The 21,738-nt window shown below is 42.8% G+C and overlaps 1 protein-coding gene across 1 annotated transcript; it reads right to left on the minus strand.

Annotated features, from left to right (window-relative positions):
* Nucleotides 1-1,112: 1,112 nt before the first annotated feature.
* Nucleotides 1,113-21,415, minus strand: LOC118404376 (kelch repeat and BTB domain-containing protein 12-like). Its single transcript, XM_035803445.1, has 6 exons — nt 21,387-21,415; nt 20,906-21,194; nt 19,975-20,229; nt 11,245-11,384; nt 2,314-2,514; nt 1,113-2,013 (listed from the first exon to the last, which is right to left on the minus strand). The coding sequence occupies exons 2-6, from the start codon at nt 21,158-21,160 to the stop codon at nt 1,113-1,115; spliced, it is 1,752 nt and encodes a 583-aa protein (XP_035659338.1). The 5' UTR covers nt 21,161-21,194; nt 21,387-21,415.
* Nucleotides 21,416-21,738: the final 323 nt, after the last annotated feature.

Here is a 21,738-nt window from a genome sequence, read left to right on the forward strand (position 1 = left end):
TTTGATTAAAGAAAACTTCAGCTGTGAAAATAAGACAATGTGGTGTCACACAGTGGTGAAATACATGTTGGTGTATCTTGAAGTAGATAATTGTACCAATTTAACTGTTAGTGTTACATGTACTACTATTTTTAAAGGAGATTCATATAATGAAACAATGTTACATTACTATTAGGCTACAAAGAGCGACTCTTAAACTATACAATAATGATAACTAGTACAACATACACTTTATGACATGATTGACTATAAATGGTGAACAATTTGGTGATTTTCTATTTTTTCGTACACTTTAATATAGACGATAATGGCAAAGCTTGTAGAAAATTTTATTGCAGAAGAAAAAGAATTTGCAAAGATATGATATGCATGTAGTGATGACTATGCTGATATTTGAATGTATATTTTTTGCAAGATGATTTTGAAATAAAACTATTACAAACATTCAGACTGAGTGTTACTTCTCATCGTCCAGGTATTTCTTAGCATTAGGCCACACCAATTTAATTTCTTGGTTCACGGATTTTTTCATAAAAAATATGGAGCGAAAGGGCGAAATAAAAATAAAAATTGTAAAATGGTTGGGGTAAAGGTAACGGCTAATCCCAAACATAAAGAAAAAAAGTTTTCAGCTTGAAAAAAGTACAAAAACACTATTTTTGTACAGTAACAGCACCTGTACCCACACTTTAAGGAGCTTATAATATAAAGGCCAATTTGCTACACCAGAAAGTTGGTGAATGGTTTCATTAATGGTGAAAATTTGCTGAGTGGTAATTTTTATTTTTTTTTCCAAAAAATAGGAGCGAGCGAATCCGTGAACCAAGAAATTAAATCGGTGTGGCCTTAGGCATTGGAAACAAAAGACTGTCCTTTAAAAACCCAATGCCAGAATGAATTGGGAATTACCCCAAAAAATGAAAACAATAGATTCCTTGTTTTAGTTGCTTGACTTTGGAATTGATGTTGGCATTCTATGACAGTAGTAACCATTTTGCCCTATCTACATCTATACATTGCTATATAAACTTTCATTACAAAAATATAGTGATACCAATCCCTTGGTAGCTGGAGAGATACAAATTAAGTCCTTTCTTAAAGACACGCTGTACTCAAGTCAGAGCAGTAAGACATGGCAGGTACATATGTGCCACTGGGAGCTGGGAATAAGACGTTAAATAATCTCCACGAGGCACGGTGGCCTCCAAGTCCCTCCAGGTATCAGTAGACCTGTCATAGACATATACAAGATAGTCTGACTGTCGTAAGGCAGCGTTTAAGACATTAAACCATACATGCAGCTGGTTCTCCAGTACAAAAAAAGTAGGAGAGCTGTTACTTTGAATGTTTCCTGGGTCTGGGTTTGGCCAGCCTTGCAGTTCCTGCCAGCAGTCAGACTCTGTGTCGTACACCATGGTCTTGCTGAAATAAAAATCTGTGCAGAAGATCTTTGTTCCCAAGGAAACTCTTGTGCAGAATTCGTACTCAAGATTTGGTGGAGTCCGCTTGGACCAAGAGTCCTGGATTGGGTCGTAGCGTTGCATCTCTGTGTTCATGAGGAAATAGATGTGCGGACCACACGACACTGCTGTGTAGTAAGCCATGTCATCTAGGAAGTTGCTGATCCTGAGTTTCAGCTGTGAACACTCCTGCCACTGGTCAGTGTACCGGTCGTACTTTCTGATCAACACCGATATACCTACCTCTTTCCTTGACACAAAAAGGTAATATAAAACCTTATCAACTTCAACTAGAAACTCTTCAATCCCAGAACTGCGAGACATGTCAGGCCTACGAAATGAGGACATATTAGCACGCTGCCATGCCTTGCCTGCATGGCTGTACTCTATCACCGCCAACTGATCAGTATCTGCACCCATGGGTTCTTCAGTCACGATATAAATACTGTTGCCACTGGCAGTAGTTATTGGACTGGTACTCAGAAGCTCTTCAGAATAAGTGCAGCTGATATACTTGCCTTCCCTGGGATTCATGTAGAAGATCTCATAGGTCCTGCAAAGGAAGGAATATATTGTAGACTGTCAATAAGACATTGCTGCTAGTTTATGTCAAAATGTCAAGCAATCATACCACAATCACCTACCACATTGCACGTAGTATTATAGTCTATAGACTACCCTTACAATTGGCTTACACGCTGACACTTACAGTACTCTAACATACCTATAATTGCTAATGTCCTGGGTCTAAGCTTTAGCGCTTTGTTAAGGAATAAAACATGTTTTCAGTCTCTGTGCAGCTGAATGGTATAGAGCAAGAATTGTTAACAAGAAAAAAGAATGTTGTACGGACGATTCTGTGAAAATCATGGCCATCTCCAGAGTATCCATCCCCGCTCTCTTATTCTGGTTGGAGGCCTCCTTTACCACATTCCTGATGGCAGATCTTCCAGGATCCTCCCTGACCAGGGGGTGATCCAAGATGGCTGCCGTGTCGTCTGAGGTCAGCAGGTTGAAGCGGATGTGAGGGAGGATGCTGGGTAGGTGGTGCAGTCTGTAGGGTACGTAATAAACATTGATTGTGTGATCATTTTTTTTACCACCATTAATACAAAATGATTCAGAAATACAAGAGACTTCCAGTTCACTTTCCCAACACACCATATGCTTCTGATCTGATCCAATGTCACTGTCTTTTTATCAAAATACAGATACAAGTGCAGATAAGATTTTTCATGTGTGATAATAATCCAATTTTCAAATGTCCTACTGATGAAGCTATATAAAACTAGGCTCCATGAATTTCATTTCATAGAATGGCACCAGTACCCACCTGTCCTCCCTGCTGTGCTGCACCCATCTTACCACAGCCTCCCACACTGTTGTCTCCTCTTTAACATCCAGCTCATCGTGGCTGATGATCTCAGTCAGCTGATTCACACTCAGGTTGCAGAACTCCTCTCTGGAGGCAACCTGTGGAGGTGTAGAGTACATGTACATGTCTGGCACTATGGAAATGTGTGTCTTTGTCCAGTTAACGCAAACAAGCAGAAATTAATAATAGGTTGGTGGGTATCGGTAAATGGTACTGGCAAAAATCCACGAGTACATTCATAGATCTTTAAAGTGAAGAGACCAACCTCAGCAAAGTGCATACAGATGAAATGCAGGCTGCGCTTTAGAACTTTGTCCAGAGAGAAGACATCAGCAAACTTGTACAGGTCCACACAGGTGGAGCGCTGCACACTCATGGCCATGTAGCTGCTGCAGGTGTCTCTCACATAGTCCAGTTGGAGGAGGTCGGCTGCCTGGTACAGGGGCTGCACTTTGTCTACATTGAGAGTTCCTGAGTAGATGTAACTCAGGATCTCCCCAAAAGCGTTGGCATCCAAACCCTGCAGACAACAATAATATTTGAATCAACTAATATATTCTGTTCTATCATACTGTAATTCTACAGCTAAAACACAGAATGACAAGGACTGCCCGGAACTTCGGAGGGCATAGAAAATTGTTTCTCACCAATTTAGAACACAGAGCACATCACAGAGATGGCAGTTTGGTGTGGAACCATGGTTTATGACAAGAAAAAAAAACAAAGGCTGCAGACGGAACCCCAACACCCAGGTCATGACCCTTGTTCATCAACCAACTATTGAACTAACAGCCACAGTGGGGATGTGTTAATAGCTACTTTACCACAAGACTCTTAAAATTCTCAGCTCTAATACCAGTAGAGACTATTTGCTAGACAACTAATTAATTTACATCTTTTGCATCCTCTTTGTGAATTTTTTTACTGGTTCCAACTTGGTTTGGCACGCTGAGACTAGTGAAAGCAAATGTTGTAACATCAGGTTCCAGAACCCTTACGCAAAGGATTATGTTAAAAAAGTAAAGGATTATGGGAAGTGTGAAATTGGTTAACAAACTTGAGACCAATAAAAGTGGGGAGGGGGCAGAAGAAACTTGGGGGGGGGGGGGGGGATCATAATCCCACCCCATTCCCCCTTTTATACAGTTTTTGTTGTTGTTATTTTTACTGCCTGTGTTGCTGTCTTCGATACATCGAAAAATTTTGCCAACCTTACCTGTAAAACAACCGTTTTCTGTCGACTTTCCGCCATGTCACTTGTAAACATGGCCCTGAAGTAGGGGCTGGCCGCGGACAAAACAAGCCGATGGCAGGGAAACTGCCGGCCCTCGACTTCAATAACAACGTCCTGCAGTACCCCAGCCTTCTGTAAGTCTCCCACAGTTCCAAGAAACCCTTTCATGTAGCTCTCGGTCTGGTAGGAACGAGGACGAACTGCGCTGGCGTGGGGTTCTTGGTCTGCGGCGGCCATATTGATGGTGATTCCTTGCCCTATGACCCCTTACCTGATTACCCAAACATGTAGCGATATAAAATAAGGCATTATAATTGTTGTTGTTGTTGTTGTCCTCGTTTAACGTCTATTATTTCGCTAGACGTGGTCTCTTGGTGCTGATCGATGAGTAACACATGGTTCGCTTTTGAGTCAATAGTCTCTCTTGGTATTTAACTCTTGGTTCCTTGTGCTTGAGAGTTGTTGGAGGAGTTTCTAGGAGAGTACGTCGAAACGGTGTGTACTCTCAATGTACTGGGAGAAGGCCATGTACATCTGTTTGTTGATTCCTTCTGAAAGGTCATCTCTCATTCCAGCCAGCGTGGTGATGTCCGTGTCTCTGTTGTCCTCTGCTGTGTTGTATGTCTCATATATGTTCTCCACTTCTAGCAGCATGTGTTGTCTCTCCTTTTCATAGCGAGGGCAGTGGTACAGGAAGTGGTTGGTGGTCTCCACAGCGCTGCAGTTTGTGCAGCTAGATGAGATTTCAGGGTTCATCCAGTTTTGATAGGAGTTGAGTCGGGTGTGGCCGCTCACTAGCTGGTTGATGATGACTTGTGTGCTTCTTCTTCCAAGTGTTTGTCCTTTCTTCTTCATGTTGGTGGCTATTTTCTGCATGTGCTCACTTCTTGTGTTCAGCTTAGTCCTTCTGTTCCATCTCTCATGTGCTTGTGACTCGATGTGTTTCATGGCTTGCTGTTTTGTCCAGGATGTGTAGTTCTGGCAGTTTCTTGCTTCCTCTGCTGCCAGCTTAGCTTCCTTGTCAGCAATTTCATTTCCAGGAATTCCCATGTGTCCTGGGCACCAGGTGATCTGTATGGTGTAGCCTTTAGATTTGAGTGTGCTGAGTTTGCTTCTGAGTGTGTTTATCAAGCTGTTGTAGGCATCCACTTGTTGCACCCCTGTGACAGTTTCAATTGCAGATTTGCAGTCGCAGAGGAGGAGTATCTTGTTTGATGTGGTCGGTCTTCTGGTGATGGTATCTATGGCTAGGTGTAGTCCCTCAAGTTCCCCTTCGTAATTATTAGATTTGCTGGCTACCGGTTTGCGTACAGCGTATGGCTCAGAGCATCCCCACTTTTCATACACAACTGCGGCACAACCAGTGGGCCCAGGGTTTCCAAGGGCTGAGCCGTCTGTGAAGAGGACTGTGGTGGGTACGTTATTGCCTGTGATATCTTGAAGTGTGGTCAGAATTTCCTCTCGTGCCTTTTCTTTTCCCCGGGTGGTGATGGTTGTAGCTGTGAAGGACCCGATGATGCTGCCCATGGTGAAGGGAGGAAGTCTGGAGTCGTAGTATGGCTCTTTGTCAATCATGCTTTCTTCCATCTCGCCCTTCATTTCGTTGAGTCTGGTCTGTAGCAGATGGAGCGGAGTTCCAATCTGGATGTCTGACTTGTGTGAGTTCATGTTAGTAATGGCGTCGAAAATGGGGTTTCCCGTGTGTTTGGACTTCATTCTTAGATAGCTCTGTGCCTGTCTGCAGGTGAGATGGATGTCTATAGGTGGGAGGCCGGCTATCGATTCTAGGGCCTCGGTGCTTGTTCTCTCGAGGCATCCAGTAGCGGTGAGTAGTGCCTGTCTCTGTATAGGAGAGTAAGCCTTCTCCAGTCTGTCTTTGGCAGCGATGGTGCATTCAGTAGCATAGTTTAGGATGGGTCTGACCAGAGTTGTGTACAGCAGGATGTGGGCTTGTTGAGAGGGATTCTTCTTAGCTTGTGTGACCTTGCTTACAGCTTTCAGGGCTCTGAAAGCCTTCGCCTTTGTCGTCGTGATGTGTTTGTCATAGGTGAGTTGCTGGTCTAGTGTGACTCCTACAAGTTTGAAGTTGTCAACCACTTTGATGCTCTTGTTGTCAACTGTCAAGTCCTCTATCTCTACGTCATCTGCTTGTGGAGGGGGAAATATCATGGCTTGAGTTTTGCTCTGTTGGATCTTCATGTTCCAGAGTGGGCACCAGTTGAGGATGACTTTGGAGATGCCAGCCTCTACCTCTTTCTTTACTGATTGGACATCTTCCCCAGACGACCAGCCTGCTCCGTCATCTACGTACTGGAAGTTATCAAGATTGGTGTCTGTGTATGCGTCAGCTGTGTATAGGTTGCAGAGGGTTGTAGATAGAACCGCCCCCTGGGGGATGCCGACTTTACTCTGTTGTGGGGGTGTTGTAATCGAGTCGATCCTGTAGCTGGCTTCTCTGTCTTTGTGGAAGGAGCTTAGATAACACAGCATCCTTCCTTTGATGCCTCTGGCGATGAGCTTGTACAGCAGGCCCTCTTGCCAGACCCGATCGAAGCAAGCCTCGTAGTCAGAGAAGACAGCTACTGTTGTTTTGTTTTGCCTCCAGCCTTCTGTGATGTCTTGAGTGAGTCTGAGAACACCATGTGAAGCAGTCCTGTGTCTTCTGTAGGCTTCTTGTGTGTGGAAGAAGTGATTATTGACTTCAGCCCACCATGTCAGTCGGTTATTGATTACTCTTTCCATGATTTTTCCTATTACACTGGATAGGGTGATGGGACGATAGGACTTGATCAGGTTGTAGTCCTCTTTGCCGGGTTTGCGTATAAGGACTTTGGTGTCTTGCTTCATTTGTGTAGGTAGTTCGCCGTGTCTCCATATGCATTGTAGCAAGAAATGTAGTGCTTCGGTGAGTGCCTTTCCTCCTTTCTTAATCATGACGGGGAGGATGCCTTCGATGGGACTTGGAGCTGAGTTACAATTCATCTTCCCAATTGCTGCTTCTACCTCTTCTAGTACTAGGTCGTAGTTCAGGGGGTCGTCTTGATCGTCATCTTCTTTGACTGCTTCTGTCTGGTGTTTGATGGACGTTTCTACTGCCTGTGAGACGTTGTGTTTCCAGTGTGAGAGATCTGCATTCATTTCTACTTCAGACGGGGCGAAGGTGTCAGTAGCGACCTGTGCAATCTCTTGGTCAGAAGTGGCAACATCCCCATTGGGTAGTTTCAGTGGCTGTACAACAGTTTTTGCGTTATTGTTTAGGTGTGTTTTGATTGTTTTCCAGAAAGATTGAGGTTTTTTGGGGTCCATGCTCTTTAGTTGTGCCTCCCAGTGTTTGCTTTGTGCGTCTTCATCCATCTGTTGTTATTGCTTTTCGTTATGCACATAGGATAATGCATTGTCGGGGCAAAAACTGTTAACAAGTCAGGGGCCTTCACCTTATTGGCCACAATGCCGCTGCATATATGTGCATCACAAATAATCGATCACTGCTAGTATGAAATGATTTCAAGAAAACATCTCACGAAAAATGAGACGTGTGGTGTTCAACAGTCGTGAAATACGTGTTGATGTATCCTACAGTTGATATTGTAACAAGTACTAGAATTTTAAAGGGGATTCATTCAATGAGATAATGCTACATTATAAACAAGATGCTACGATTAAACATTATGATAATGATGACAAGTAACGTTACAACATTAAGAACTTTATTATATAACGTTAACTGACTGCAGATAGTGAACAAAGGTGTCTTGAGATGCATTTTCACTGCATTTGCTTGCGTCACTGTGTGGTTCGTTCACTGCGTCACTGATTTGTTATTTTCTACGATTTTTATAATTTAGATATTGCATAGAGTCCATTCCAAGACACCATGAGGGTTTTTAGGCGATATTTATGATTAGTCTGAATTATTTTGAATAAAAGAATATCTGAGCCACAATAATTAAATTATTTTCAAAAAATTGACTAAGAAATTACTCATTTATTTGAATTTCTTTGAATATTTTAGAAACATTTTGAAAGTAGCTGTACAAAAATATCTTTATTTAGAATAATTGTGAAACCTCTCTGATTATTTCACATTTACAAATATTTACAAAAAATGGTAAACCTGGCCAAATGGTAAAATTAGTTTATTGCCCCCATAAAAGTAAGCCCTATTGTTGCATCTGTATATTTTTAGATTTCACTGCTGGGCACTGGTGGATCCTTTGTGGTGGGCCATTGTTGCATGGCACCCAACCATACTTTGCAATGATGTGTGAATTGCTATCTTCCCAGCCCATCGAACCATTTACAAAAAATGGTAGAAAATGGTAAATAATGGTAGAATGCTGTTATCATTATTTATAAACCATTAGAAGTATCCAATTCCACACCATGAATATTTCCAAAGTTTTACAGGACCAGGGAAATATTTATAAAGTTGAAACAGTGTTAAAAATATTTCTGAAGTATCAAATGTCCTAGATATATAATTACAAAACTTTAAAATCAATTCTAAACAATGGCAACAAACATCCGCATGGTGTCTTGGAATGGACTCTAACACGTATGACTTAGAAGACAACAAAATACACAACAAGAAAAATCGTTCTTTATCTCTGAAACTCGAGAATCTTTCGAACCCAGCAGTGTCACAAGTGCAGTGAGAGTGCACCTTAAGGCCTAATTTACAATTGTTTCTTTAATGCTTAACTGTAGTACTACTGGAGGGTGTAGAAGACTTCACCCAGAAAAAAGCCATAATGGAATCAACATGGCCTAATTAATTTATAGAACATGAAAGTGCTGAACCTAAGGCACAAAACAACACATCAGTGACATGACAAGGTGTCCCTTCTTATTAACAAACAGAAAGCATGATGTAAGAGCTGGAATGAGTTTCTGCAATATCAATTACTGTATGCTATTCTTTGTATAAGAAATGATATATCTCCAGTGATATTTACATGTATACACTGTTACATAAACTATCATCTTTATAAAAATAAAGCAATACCTATCCCACACTAAAAGCTGATGGATGAACAGATAGTCCTTTCCTAGACATGATGTGCTGAAGTCAGTGCCCTTGTGCACATGTGGCCTTTGCAGTAAGACACGGTAGGTACATACGTGCCACAGTGAGCTGATCATAGAGAATCCAATAATTTCCATCAGGAAAGGTAACATTCAAATCTCTCCATGCATCAGCAGACCTGTCATAGACATATACCAGGTACTCTGACTGTGGTGTGGCAATGTTTAAGGCAAACCATGCATGCAGCTGGTTCTCTAGTACAAAAAAGACTGGAGAGATGTTAATATGAATGTTTCCTGGGTCTGGGTTTGGCCAGCCCTGCCGTTTCTGCCAGCGGTCAGACTCTGTGTCGTAAACCATGGTCTTGGTGAAACCATGATCCGTGCAGAAGATCTTTTTTCCCAAGGAAACTCTTGTGCAGAATTCATACTGGACATTCGGTGGAGTCCGCTCGGACCAACAGTCCTGGATCGGGTCGTAGCGATGCATCTTTGTGTTCATAAGGAGATAGATGTGCGGACCACAGGACACGGCTGTGCAGATGTCCCCTGGTACCTTGGGGACCCAGTATTTCAGCTGTGAACACGTCTGCCACTGGTCTGTGTGCCGGTCATACTTTCTGATAAACACCAATGTACTGACCTCCAACTTTTCCACTATAATGTAATACAAAACATTGTCAACTTCAACTAGGAACTCTTCACTGTCAGATCTGAGTGATATGTAAGGCCTGCAAAATGAGGACATATTAGCCCGCTGCCACACATTGCCTGCATGGCTGTACTCTAACACAGCCAACTGATTTGTACCTTTCGGTTTTTCAGTCACGATGTAAATATTGTTGCCACTGGCAGCAGTTATTGGACTGACATTCGGAAGGTCCTCCTCAGAATACCTGCAGCTGATGTACTTCCCAGCTCTGGGATTCATGTAGAGGATGTCATTTGTCCTGAAGGGGACAGAACATATTCTAAATTGTCAATGGAAAAAAACTGCTTATTCATGTCGTGTCATAAAAATGTCAAGAAATCATACAAATAGGGCCCACAGTGTTCTACTCTTCAGTCAGTTTGTCATTGAAGCTGTGATGAATTGGCAGCAGCGCTGTATTCTGAATTTAATCTGCAAATCATGCAAAGATACAGAATAAATAAATTGTAGAAAGGTTAATTTTCAATCGAATAAATTAATTGAATGCTCGGTCGCAGTACTGCCGCAAACATGCCTCAGCTTTGCCTGGCCACTCCAATAGGTCCATGGCTATGTCTACTGTTTTTCTGCGCTTGACCTTCAGTGACTTGTAAAAGAATAAAACTCTTTGACTCCTTGTGCATCTGAATGGTAAAGTACAAGAATTGTTAACAACAATTTAAAGAAAGAAGAATATGTTGTACACTGACTCATCCATAAAAATCATCGCCATTTCCAAGGTATCCATCCCCGCTCTCCTCTTCTCATTGGAGGCCTCCTTCACCACGTTCCTGATGGCAGATCTCTCGGGATCCTCCCTGACCAGGGGGTGATCCAAGATGGCTGCCGTGCCATCTGAGGTCAGCAGGTTGAAGCGGATGTGAGGGAGGATGCTGGGTAGGTGGTGAATTCTGTAGGGTACAGGTATCCATTACTGATGACATTTAGTATATGCAACTGTATCCTGTGGTCACTTTTGATATTGATCCACTTAAGCTCACTAAATATATAGAGCTATTCCTTTACTGGATGTGACAAAGAAGTCAAAGGCGCTATGTACCGTATTCACAATACAATACAAAATGTTCAATGTACCAAGAAAATTCTCCTAGCTCTTTCGAAAGGCACAATGATTGTTTGTTTGTTTGTTTGTTTATTTTCATACACCTGGGTAGCCTATTCAGTGCTAGTACACTGGTTTTCAATGGGGCCCAGTATTCACATATACATACAAGGAAATAAAAACAACTTACAGAGAGAAAAGTAGACATATACGTTGGAACATATAAATACAACTGAAACATGAAAGACATAGATAAATCAAAATCATAATCCGATCCAAGGTCAACAGTTTGGGAGGTCAGAGGTCACTACTCAGTACTGAAACTATGTTAGGTCTTTCAAAGCTGACTTAAATGAATTTAGGCTTTGAACTTTGAATTGCTATCATAACACCCACCTGTCCTCCCTGCTGTGCTGCACCCATCTCACCACAGCCTCCCACACTGTTGTCTCCTCTTTAACATCCAGCTCATCATGGCTGATGATCTCAGTCAGCTGATTCACACTCAGGCTGCAGAAATCCTCCCTTGAAGCAACCTGTGGACGTGCAGAGTACATGTACATGTCTTGCACTATGGAAATATGACTCTTTGTCCAGTTAACACAAACCAGCTGAAATCAACAATACATCAGTGGGAATTGGCACATTTTAACGGCAAAAATCCATGAGTACATTGCCAAAAATAGTTACTCAAGCAACTGGATATGGTTTTGAAACGGTCAGACGTTTCGGAAAGAATCCACTTTCCTTCGTCAGTGACACTGAAGTGATCTGCAAGAAACAGGTCTTTTATACTCTACTATGAATGAAGACAATTTCAGATGTCCAATAGGAAAGGTTGTAAGACAATTCAGACTGAAGACAATTTGGATTCCAAAGAAAACAAAGCTAAGCCAAAGTCAAGCTGAAGACAATCTGGATTTCAAAGGATATCAAGGCTAAGACACAGTTAATGCAAATGAGTCAATTAGCTCATGCTAACCTACATCGACGCATGAGTACATTGTTTTTATTTATCTCTATAGTGATGATGATGATAGTGAAGAGACCAACCTCAGCAAAGTGCATACAGATGAAATGCAGACTGCGTTTCAGTACAGAGTCCACAGAGAAGACATCAGCAAACTTGTACAGGTCCACACAGGTGGAGCGCTGTACACTCATGGCCATGTAGCTGCTGCAGGTGTCTCTCACATAGTCCAGTTGGAGGAGGTCGGCTGCCTGGTACAGGGGCTGCATTTTGTCCATGGACACATGCAGGGTTCCCGAGTAGATGTAACTCAGGATCTCCCCAATTGAACCTGCATCCAAACTCTGCAAGAGACAAGCAATAATATTTGAATCATGTAATGTATTCTGTCCTATCATACTACAGTTGAGTAGAGTAGAATTTGTCTGGAGCAGCTAGTATAGGAATTTCCAGTTCCAACCGATTTTCATTTTTGGGTCAATGTCATTAGTACTGTAATTCTTCAACTTGAAAACAAAACGAAACACAACGATATTAATGAAATAGATAAATTCACGACAATCTAAATTAGTCAAATTGACTACACGACGTTTACGCATTTTTGTCTACGGTCATGTCTTTTGTGGCTCAAGAGGACAATTAGCAGACAGTGGCTTTTTGGAAATGGAATGTGATAAAAATTGTTACTAGTACGTCTGTTAGATTTGGATGACAATTTTCTTATTGCCTAACGAACAAGTGCACTTTACATCAAAAGCATAACATCTCCAAATACACAGTATACCGTTTTTAATTGGATTTGCGGGCATAGAAGTTGTGTGTTTTAACGTTGAATCCAATGGAACTGTATAACTGTTGTATGAGACCAGAAACCAACGGAAGTGGGGAGGGGGGCGGCAGAACATATCTTCACGGGGCGTCATCCCCACCCCTTTCCCCCGTTTTAGACAATTATTATCATTTTCTTATTACTAGCTTTATTGTTCTTTTTGATATAAGCTAAACGTTCCACCAACCCCACCTGTAGAACCACCGTTTTCTGACGACTTTCCGCCATGTCACTTGTAAACATGGCCCTGAAGTAGGGGCTGGCCGCGGACAGAACAAGCCGATGACAGGGAAACCGCCGGCCCTCAACTTCAATAACAACATCCTGCAGTACCCCAGCCTTCTGTAAGTCGCCCACAGTTCCAAGAAACCCTTGCAGATAGCTCTTGTTTTGGTAGGAACGAGGACGAACTGCGCTGGCGTGGGGTTCGAGGTCTGCAGCGGCCATGTTGATGATGATGACCCGTTGCCCGATGACCCCTTACCTGGTTACCCAAATATGTAGCAATATTGAAAGAAGGCATTATAAGCTTTTCGTGGCGTCTCAAGCGACAATATTCACCATAAGGCCACAGCAATTAAATTTTATGGATGACATCCTATGCAGACTGCAAAAATAGTGTGATAGGGCGAAAAAAACCCAAAAGGGTGAAAAAAACAAGATGGCTACATTTTCAAAAATAGGCACCATTAAAGTTGTGATTAATGTTGTAAAAAGAATTAATTGGACAAAACATGGCATCAGAGCAAACAAGGCATTCATTCCTGTATTCAAGACATGTACTGGTGTGGTAGAAGTGACACTAATGTGGTAGACTGGCATCACCAACAAAGTTGGTAACCACACTGAGTCTCATGGCTACAACTAACAGTTACAGTCCTGCGTACGTAGAATGTGTCACTTCTACAAGTACAATTGTTAGGCTACAACACATTTCCTCATTTTGGTACTTTATTGTCATGTTGACCATCCCTGCAGAAGAAAATTTTTTTTCTTACTAAAATCAGGCAAAAATTAATGCGAGCGCTGATGTCATTTTACTTGATGTGGCCTAATATGAATATGGCTTAATCTGGAAGAAGAAAATTTGAGCATTTCTAAATCATGGTCGAGACAAGAAAGTTTTTTAAATCAGGGGAAAAACCTTTATTAGTATGTATTCTGTATCTCTGCTATATTTTATCTGACCCTTACCTCCCTCATGACCTCAACGAAAAGCGGCCTACTGGCCGATTTGAAATTCTCATAGATAAATAAAGGTTCAAACAAATGTGCAGTTGGATCTGTGAAAAGGCTTATTGAATCAAGCACATATAACCAAAGACTGCATGAAACTTTATTTCTTTCGAGTCAAGAAAACATCTCACTCAAAATGGAAAATGAGACGCGGTTTACAGTATTAGAATACATGTTGGTGTTTCTTAAAGAAGACATAGTACTAACAAGTAAACTGTTACATGTACTCCTATTTTCAAAGGTGATTCATACATTGAGACAATGTTATATTAACATTAGGCTACAGAAAGCCGCAATAATGACTAGTACAATATGCCCGACGTGAGGCCATGATTGACTATATGGTGAACATTGGTGATTTTCTATTTTCCTTATACTTTAATATAGACAATAATGGCAAAGCTTGTAGAAAGTTTTATTGCAGAAGAAAAAGACTTTGCAAACATGATATGCATGCAGTTATTACTATGCTGATATTTGAATGTATATTTTTGCAAGAAGATGATTTTGAAATAAAACTATTACAAAAATTCTCCTTTCTCTTGAACCAATCGCTTCACTACTCATCATTAAGGTATTTCTTAGCATTAGACAATATGAACAAAATGCTGCACTTAAAAAATCCAACATAAGAATGAATTGGGACTTACCACAAACTATAGACAATAAATTCCGTCAATTTTGTTGTTTCACATCTTTTTCTTTTACTTCGGAACTGACATTGGGACTCTATGACATTAGTCACCATTTTGCCTTGTTTCTTTTTTCTTTTCTGGAATAAGCTTCAGTAATATCACTTATCGAAATACCACCTGCATATGCAGGTAAAATTGGAGCTGTGCATGTATTTCTGGTAACCACCTGATCTAACCTGCACTGGTCCATGTACTGGGTTTTATACATAAATGTCATATAATGTAGGTGTATGTGGATTGTTATTAGCAGCTTGTTTTGGCATCCGTCTGTCTCGGAAGACAATGGTAGGCAGACAGGGTGGGTTTAAGGCGACCCGTCTGCCTGGCCTGCACTTTTTTAAGGTGAAGGAGGGGTGTGCACTTCCTTCTCCACCCTCTCGTCCACTGGCGCACTAAGTCCTACAGGGGCAATTGTTTGCAACGTGTAAGACGGCCCCAGCAGATGCAGGTTTGTTATATTTCCGTCTCCTAGGAGGACTTCCGACCAAGGATGTAAGGGGTTCCTCCTACCCCTGACTCGTGTGTTATGGCGGGTGCGTCATGCCCGAACATGCCCCTATGGCCTGTCACCACCACAAAGGCCTGTCACTGCCACTAGCCGCAGCTAGGTACTCTTTTACACCTGAGTTAGGTGAGGAAAGTCGTGTAAATCGTGTCGATCATGCCCTGCTACTTCAGAGTGTGGTGAACCTCCAGCTTAGCTCGAGAATGACATCATGGATCCACAACTACCTAATGGACAGGAAGCAGAGAGTTGTCGCGAATGGAGACCGGAGCTCCTGGCGGACACTGACTTCCGGTGTCCCACAAGGGGGAGTCATCTCCCCGTACTTGTTCCTACTGTTTATGAGTACCCGGCATACAGTTTACCAGGACACTCTCGACGTGGGTTATGCCGACGACGTCACACTGTCCAGAATACTGCTGGCACTGAAGGCCGACGAGGACACGACTGTGGAGGAAGAGTCGTCCAATCTCGACTCTTGGGCTGGTCGTCACAGGATGATCCTGAACGGCAAGAAGAGCATGCAGCTTCAAATTTGCTTTTGCAAAAGCATTCCGACGCCACCTACTCTGATTCTAGGGGGGGAAGCAGTACCCGTCGTGGAGTCAGCTAAAGGTCTAGGATTCATCCTTGACAGAGGTCTAACCCTCAACGACCAGGTTACGTCGATGGTGACCAAGGGCTCACGCAGACTTTACTACCTACGTGTCCTAACCAAACAAGGCCATTCTCCTACAGCAGAGTACCGTCAGTCATTTATTCCTGACTGTACTCTGCTTTCCTTCCCTTTTGCCGGCGGTATTACCCGCCCTACTTATTAGATATTAATGAGCTTGCCCTTATATGGGCAGTCAGCCGTTGGGGATCGGGCGTTGGCATGGTGAGCAAACAAAGTCATGGTAATACGTAACATGATTGGCTGGTAGCTTCCCAGCGGCCTTTGCGAGACAGCTTCACGACAACAAGAAGCCCAAGGAAGGCCTGTTCTCTGATTGGTTGACAGCTTGTTTGTGGCGACAATCATAATACCCGTAGGTAGGCCCTGGGACAGCAGGGCCCCATAAGGTAAATGCCGTTGGGGACCGGGCGTTAGGAGGATGAACAAGGCATGTCGGTGTCCGACCTTGTACAGGTGTATACGGCCCTGGTCAGACCCGTACTTGAGTATGGCCATGTTCTCTTAGTTGGTTGTACCAAACAACAAGAACAGTTAATCGAGAAGGTGCAAAGGAGAGCACTAAAGATCATCTCTCTGGGTGGCAGGAGAAGTGTTCCGGACTTGCCCACACTCAAGGAGAGACGTGAACTCGCTGCCATTAAGCTACTCAAGCAAATGATGAACCCGGATCACCCGCTACATGACATGGTCCCTCCGGTCAGGTCAGAGGTCACTGGGAGGTCACTTCGAAGTTCATGTAGTATTTCGGTCCCAAAAGCAAGGACCTCCAGACTGCGCAACTCATTCCTACACTATACAATCAGACTGTACAACAAATCAATGACTGGTGCCTAAGTGTTTTATTTGTCTATGTACTGTGTATGTCATGCGTACTGTACATGTTGTCTAGTCGTTGTAAGTATTTACTCTGAGTCACATTGTAAAGATCAACGGCATTCAGAGATGCTTCTGCTAAGAATTAATCTCTGTAAGGTTGATTTTAACGAATAAAGAAGAAGAAGAAATGTTTATGTAAAGTGCCTTTCCCAAGGACACAAGATCGGTGACACAGCAGACGGATTTGAACTCAGGACCTCTTGGGCCTGAGACCAATGCGCTGACGATTGCGCCACGCGGCCCCACTGATGAATTTAGCAGCATTGAAAGTTAATCCCTAAAAAGTATACAAGAGAAAATAGCTGAAGCAATAGTTCCTGAACAATATTAGTATGATTCATACTTCCTAAATTCAGAGTGGTGCAGGTAAAATTTGTCTGGTGCAGGTAATTTTCAATGTTACCTTCACCAGTGCAGGTATGCAGAAAAAGTATTTCGAGCCCTGCCTATGCTAAAAAGTGATCTCTATCCAGTGATATCTATATGCATACATTTCTACATAAACTATCATTACAAAAATACAGTGATACCTATCCCTATAGTAAAATTTGATGGCATGAAGAGATAGTCCTTTCCTAACTGCATACTGGGCTCAAGTCAGTTCCCTTTGCAGTAAGACATGGTAGGTACATACGTGCCACAGTGAGCTGCCCATAGAGAATCAAATAATCTCCATCAGGCAGGGTGGCCTTCAAATCTCTCCATGCATCGGCAGTCCTGTCATAGACATATACAACATAGTCAGACTGTTGCAAGGCTCTGTGCAATGCATGCAGCTGGTTCTCCAGCACAAAAAAAATTACCTCGTGAGTTTCAAAATTTTCTGGGTTAGGGTCAGGGTCAGGCCAGCCTTGCCGTTCCTGCCAGCAGTCAGACTCTGTGTCGTACACCATCGTCTTGCTGAAAAATGAGTCTGTGCAGAAGATCTCTCTTCCCAAGGCAACTCTTGTGCAGAATTCATACTCCAGATTTGGTGGAGTGCGCTTGCACCAACAGTCCTGGATCGGGTCGTAGCGATGCATCTTTGTGTTCATAAGGAGATAGATGTGCGGACCACAGGACACGACCGTGCAGACGTCCCCTGGTAATTCGGGGACCCAGCAATGCAGCTGTGCACACGCCTGCCACTGGTCTGTGTGCTGGTCGTACTTTCTGATGAACACTGATGTACTGACTCCCAACTTTTCCACAATAATATAATACAAAACCTTGTCAACTTCAACTAGGAACTCTTTGCTGTCAGATCTGTGTGATATGCGAGGCCTGCAAAATGAGGACATATTAGCACGTTGCCACACATTGCCTGCATGGTTGTACTCCAAGACAGCCAACTGATTAGTACCCTTGAGTTCTTCAGTCACGATGTAAACACTGTTGCCACTGGCAGCAGTTATTATTGGACTGACATTCAGAAGGTTCTTCTCAGAATACCTGCAGCTGATGTACTTCCCTGCCCTGGGATTCATGTAGAGGATGCCATTGGTTTTTCTGGTCCTGCAAGGAACAGAACATATTTGGAATGAAACAGGACTGCTAATTCATAGAATAGTACTTAGGATAAACCTGTTCAATTAGATCTCTTTTACATATCAATTCACAGCTAGGATATAAAAAGTCTCTCCAACACAACACAGTGACACTGACGAAAACTACCCTGGGAGCCAGCCGGGATCGGGCAGCTAGGACAGTTTATCTACCCTTCTCCCGTCTGGTGCCTTCTCTCTTGCTGTCAGATCCCTCGCTCTCTATAGAGAGCAAGGGCCACTATTGGCCTGCCACTAATTACCTCTAATCCCAGCACAGCAGCATACTGGGCCTGATAGGGCATCACAATCCACATGTGAAAATGTCAAACCACAACTGCTGGGGAAATGACTATGTTTACTTTGCAATCGTGCAAATCATCACAAGTTTACAAATTTACAGCATCCAAAGTGTGGGAAATATTTTTGTGTAGGCCTGGCCCTTCAAAACGGAGGTGGGATTGTTTCATGTTGACTTTAGTTGAAATCAACTGTAGCCAATAAGGTTTTGCACTGGGCAGGGTGGGGGATGACATGCTGGGCGGTGGGGTCATTAATCACAGCACTGACCAGCCCCTCTTGGAAGCTCTGCAGGGCAGGAGACACCAGACTGAAAGGGTAGCGATGACTCCTTCAGGCTTAAACTCCCCTAGAGCACTTATGTGAGCTCTGTGGGGTCCCCGAACAAAAGTCGCTAGCTACCTGGTCCTGTCTGGATCCCAGGGTAACGAAAACAAACTGGGTAGTAGTTAAAACGTCTGACTGTTTCCAGAATCCTTAACACAAGTTGCTTGAGCAACAGCTTTTGGCATAATAAGACTCTTGTTTTTACTCCTTGTGCATTTTAACGGTAAAGTACAAGAATTGTTAACAACAGTTGAAGGAAGAACATGTTGTTGTATACTGACTTATGAAAACGATCGCTGATAAAAATCATGGCCATTTCCAGTGTGTCCATCCCGACTCGCTTCTTCTCATTGGATGCCTCCTTCACCACATTCCTGATGGCAGATCTCCCAGGATCCTTTCTGACCAGGGGGTGATCCAAGATGGCCACCATGTTGTACGGGGTCAGAAGGTTGAAGCGAATGTGAGGGAGGATGCTGGGTAGGTGGTGCAGTCTGTAGGGTACAGGGTAGGGGTTACCAATCACAATTGAATCTGCAACTGATAGGATGACCATATTCTAAGATACTACCAAAATAATTCAATGTTCAATGATATATTCACAAAGAGATATTTTAAGTACTTTCAAATCATTTTCCTTACACAAGATAATTTTTAGAATCAAAAAGACATATGACAGATAACAGTGTAACATGACCAAGTAGAATTCAAAAACAATTTCCCAATGAACGAAAGACTTGATGAAGCTACTAATTGCACTAATTTTTTCCCAAATTACAATTTACATTGTATTATTCGATTTGCCTTTATCACAATATTATGTATAACACCCACCTGTCCTCCCTGCTGTGCTGCACCCATCTCACCACAGCCTCCCACACTGTTATCTCCTCTTTAACATCCAGCTCATCATGGCTGATGATCTCAGTCAGCTGATTCACACTCAGGCTGCAGAAATCTTTTCTGGAGGCAACCTGTGGAGGTCCAGAGTACATGTACATGTTTGGCAGTGTGGAAATGTGGGTCTTTGTCCAGTTATGGCAAACAAGCAAAAATTAAGGCATACGTTAAGTTTCAAATTAATAATAGGGGTGGGTACCACCCACGAAAAATCCACGAGTACATTTCTATCTATCATTTTCGTTATTTATTCAAAACATTAGATCTCTAAACTGAAGAGACCAACCTCAGCAAAGTGCATACAGATGAAATGCAGACTGCGCTTCAGGACACTGTCGACAGAGAAGACATCGGCAAACTTGTACAGGTCCACACAGGTGGAGCGCTGCACACTCATGGCCATGTAGCTGCTGCAGGTGTCTCTCACATAGTCCAGTTGGAGGAGGTCGGCTGCCTGGTACAGGGGCTGCACTTTGTCCACATTGAGAGTTCCTGAGTAGATGTAACTCAGGATCTCCCCAAAAGCGTTGGCATCCAAACCCTGCAGAAAACAAAAACAAAAATACTTGAATTACCTAATGTACTATGTTCTACTATACTGTATTCTACAGCTAAAACACAGAATGCCGATATGACTACCTGGAACTTCCAAGGGTAAGAATCTCACCAATTTAGAAGACAGAGCACATCACAGAGATGGCAGTTTGGTGTGAAACGGATCACAGAACATGGTTTATGACAAGGAAAAATCAAAGGCTGCAGACAGAACCCCAAGTCGTGACCCATGTACATCAACCAACTATTGAACTAACAGCCACAGTGATGATGTGCATCAACCAACTATTGAACTAACAGCCACAGTGATGATGTGTTAGCTACTTACCACAAGACTCGTAAAATTCTCAGCTCTAATACCAGTAGAGTCTATATTTGCTAGACAACTCATCAGTTAACATCCTAGTGAAGTTTTTCGCTGGTTCCATCTTGGTTTCGCACGCTGAGACTATTAAATGAAAGCAAATGTTGTAACATCAGGTTCCAGAACCCTGACGCAAAGGATCATGGGAAGTGTGAAATTGGTTGACACAGACCAATAAAAGTGGGGAGGGGGGCAGGCTCAGGGATCATAATTCCATCCCTATTATACAGTTTTCTGTTGCTATCTTTAAAGCCTGTGTTGCTGTCTTCGATACATCGAAACATTTTGCCAACCTTACCTGTAAAAGAACCGTTTTCTGCCGACTTTCCGCCATGTCACTTGTAAACATGGCCCTGAAGTAGGGGCTGGCCGCAGACAGAACAAGCCGATGGCAGGGAAATCGCCGGCCCTCGACTTCAAGGACGACATCCTGCAGTACCTCAGCCTTCTGTAAGTCGCCTACAGTTCCAAGAAACCCTTTCAGGTAGCTCTCGTTCTGGTAGGAACGAGGATGAACTGCGCTGGCGTGGGGTTCTTGGTCTACGGCGGCCATATTGATGATGACCCCTTGCTCGATGACCCCTTGCCTGATTACCAAAATATGTAGCGATATTCAAAGAAGGCATTATAAGCTTTTCGTGGCGTCTCAAGCCAGAATATCATTATGAATGTGGGCTTGATCTGGAAGAAGAAAATTTGGACATTTCTAAAGCATGGTCGAGACAAGAACTTTTATTTTTATATCAGGGGAAAAACCTGTGACCTACGCATGCCCTTACCTTGTTTTGTACCATGTAACGTTATGTGTAGTGATATAAGCCTTCTCACATTACTTAGGGCGCATGTGCGGCGACAGGAATTCTAGGTAATATGTCAAAAGGTAAGGCACACAGAAAGAAAACAAAACCCGTCTGGATATTGTTATGCAAATCGAAACAATGGTGAAGACAAGGACTGTTTACTTTTTGCGGCCTTACCCTTTGACATATTACCTAGAATTCCTGTCGCCGCACATGCGCCCTAACTAATGTGAGAAGGCTTATAGGTTGATGCAAGGTCCTTGGTTGATGGATTTATTAGTACTCAATGTAATCTATATCTCTGCTATATCTTATCTGACCCTTACCTCCC

Source organism: Branchiostoma floridae, chromosome 17, assembly GCF_000003815.2.
Source record: "Branchiostoma floridae strain S238N-H82 chromosome 17, Bfl_VNyyK, whole genome shotgun sequence".
Classification (NCBI taxonomy): domain Eukaryota; kingdom Metazoa; phylum Chordata; class Leptocardii; order Amphioxiformes; family Branchiostomatidae; genus Branchiostoma; species Branchiostoma floridae.